The 1,599-nt window shown below is 37.0% G+C and overlaps 1 protein-coding gene across 1 annotated transcript; it reads left to right on the top strand.

The window, feature by feature from the left end:
- Window positions 1–577: 577 nt before the first annotated feature.
- Window positions 578–1,179, top strand: LOC131027958 (calmodulin-like protein 2). Its single transcript, XM_057958053.2, has one exon. It carries the CDS (start codon window positions 689–691, stop codon window positions 1,154–1,156), a length of 468 nt encoding a protein of 155 aa, XP_057814036.1. The 5' UTR covers window positions 578–688; the 3' UTR covers window positions 1,157–1,179.
- The last annotated feature ends 420 nt before the right edge of the window (window positions 1,180–1,599 follow it).

The following is a 1,599-nucleotide window of genomic DNA, read 5'->3' on the forward strand; positions in this document are numbered from 1 at the left end:
GAAACACAAGTACTAGATTCTTTGCAGATGGACAACACATCTGTTTTAACTAAAGAATATGATGTCGCCTTCATTTATATTCTACAGCAGGCATCGACATGAAGCAATATTTTGATTGGAAACCTAAAGGAAAACTTTGCACAAACGCTTTGAGAAATTGGCCGATGCCTTTAACCTCTTCGATAGAGAACATGCCACCATTCTTTATCATTAATTTCGGGATGATTTGTCTCTATTAATTAGAAGGTACAGCTATGCCGTCACGGAAGGCAATTTCCTTTTGTTTCATTGGAATAACGCGCAAACATCATTGTTTATTCGCTGGCTGTCCTCTTTATTTGTCCGATACATTTTCCTGTTTTCAATGCAACCTTTTTCTAATCTTGATGCGTTTCCAGCGAAGAATTGAATGTTGTCACGCCACGTAAATGCAGGAGTAATTTTTGCCGTGTCTTCCTCATTTCCACTGTGGCCAATGGATCCTTCCCTCTTACTTCCAATCTGAAGTCTCGCAAGGAGTTTTCTTTCCTTATATATATTGCATTACGCGCCTCAGGACGATAGATGGGACGAGACCTATATTTAAGTCTCTATTTCATTTCTCCCATCACTTTTCCTTATGTTTTTGCATCCCTGTTTGTTGTAAATTTGAAGATCCAGCGACCTGCTTCTACAGTTTCCAAAAATAATGGCCGATCTGGATGAAATTCGTAGAGTTTATGAGATGTTGGATGAAAATGCTGACGGAGTGGTGAACGTGGGTGAACTGTGTGGCTTCATCAACAAGCTTGGAATATCAATGTCGGAAGATGATGTGAGGTCTATACTGAGAAAACCTCTCCAATCTGAGGATTGTTGCAGTCTTCGATTTGAAGATTTTGTTGAGTTTCATCAATACATTTTCTACTCTCAAGATAATGAAGAAAATGACGAGTCCAAAGATTTGATGGAGGCATTCAGGGTTTTTGATCAGAACAAAGATGGCTATATTTCTTCTAATGAACTTCAGCACGTCCTGTCCACAATGGGATTGATTCCAGGGGGACAAGATCCGCAAAAATGCGAGAAAATGATTTGCAGATTTGATACGGATTGTAATGGAGTCTTGGATTTTTCTGAATTCAAAAGTATGATGTCCTCTAAGATTTTACCGTAAGGAACAGTTATTCCTTCTTGTCATCGTTTATGTTTATTGTATGTGTACACCATATAATATCTGTTCAAATTGGAGAAAAACCATTTATAGTGATATTTTTTATTTCATTAACTACGCTATGGAAAATTTTCACGTCAAAACCCTTTGTCATTTGGTAGTTTACACAAACAATTAAAATGGAAGTTTTTGAATTGTTGAAGCAAAACAAATAAATCTGGTGTTTATTGGAATTATAATGAATGTTGAGGCTACGTTCTAAATGTAACAAATACAACGAGCAGGTCTCCAGCTGAAATAATTTCACATCTGTCAATGTATTCCTAATGTTTTCCAAGAGAGGAGCTTTAGATCAGGTATATACATCACTCAAAGTGTAATGAAGGTGAATTTCTTCAGCTCTACGAAACGTGGAACCATAGACACAAGAACTGAATGTCTCAAAT

Source organism: Cryptomeria japonica, chromosome 3 (genome assembly GCF_030272615.1).
Source record: "Cryptomeria japonica chromosome 3, Sugi_1.0, whole genome shotgun sequence".
In the NCBI taxonomy this organism is placed as follows: domain Eukaryota; kingdom Viridiplantae; phylum Streptophyta; class Pinopsida; order Cupressales; family Cupressaceae; genus Cryptomeria; species Cryptomeria japonica.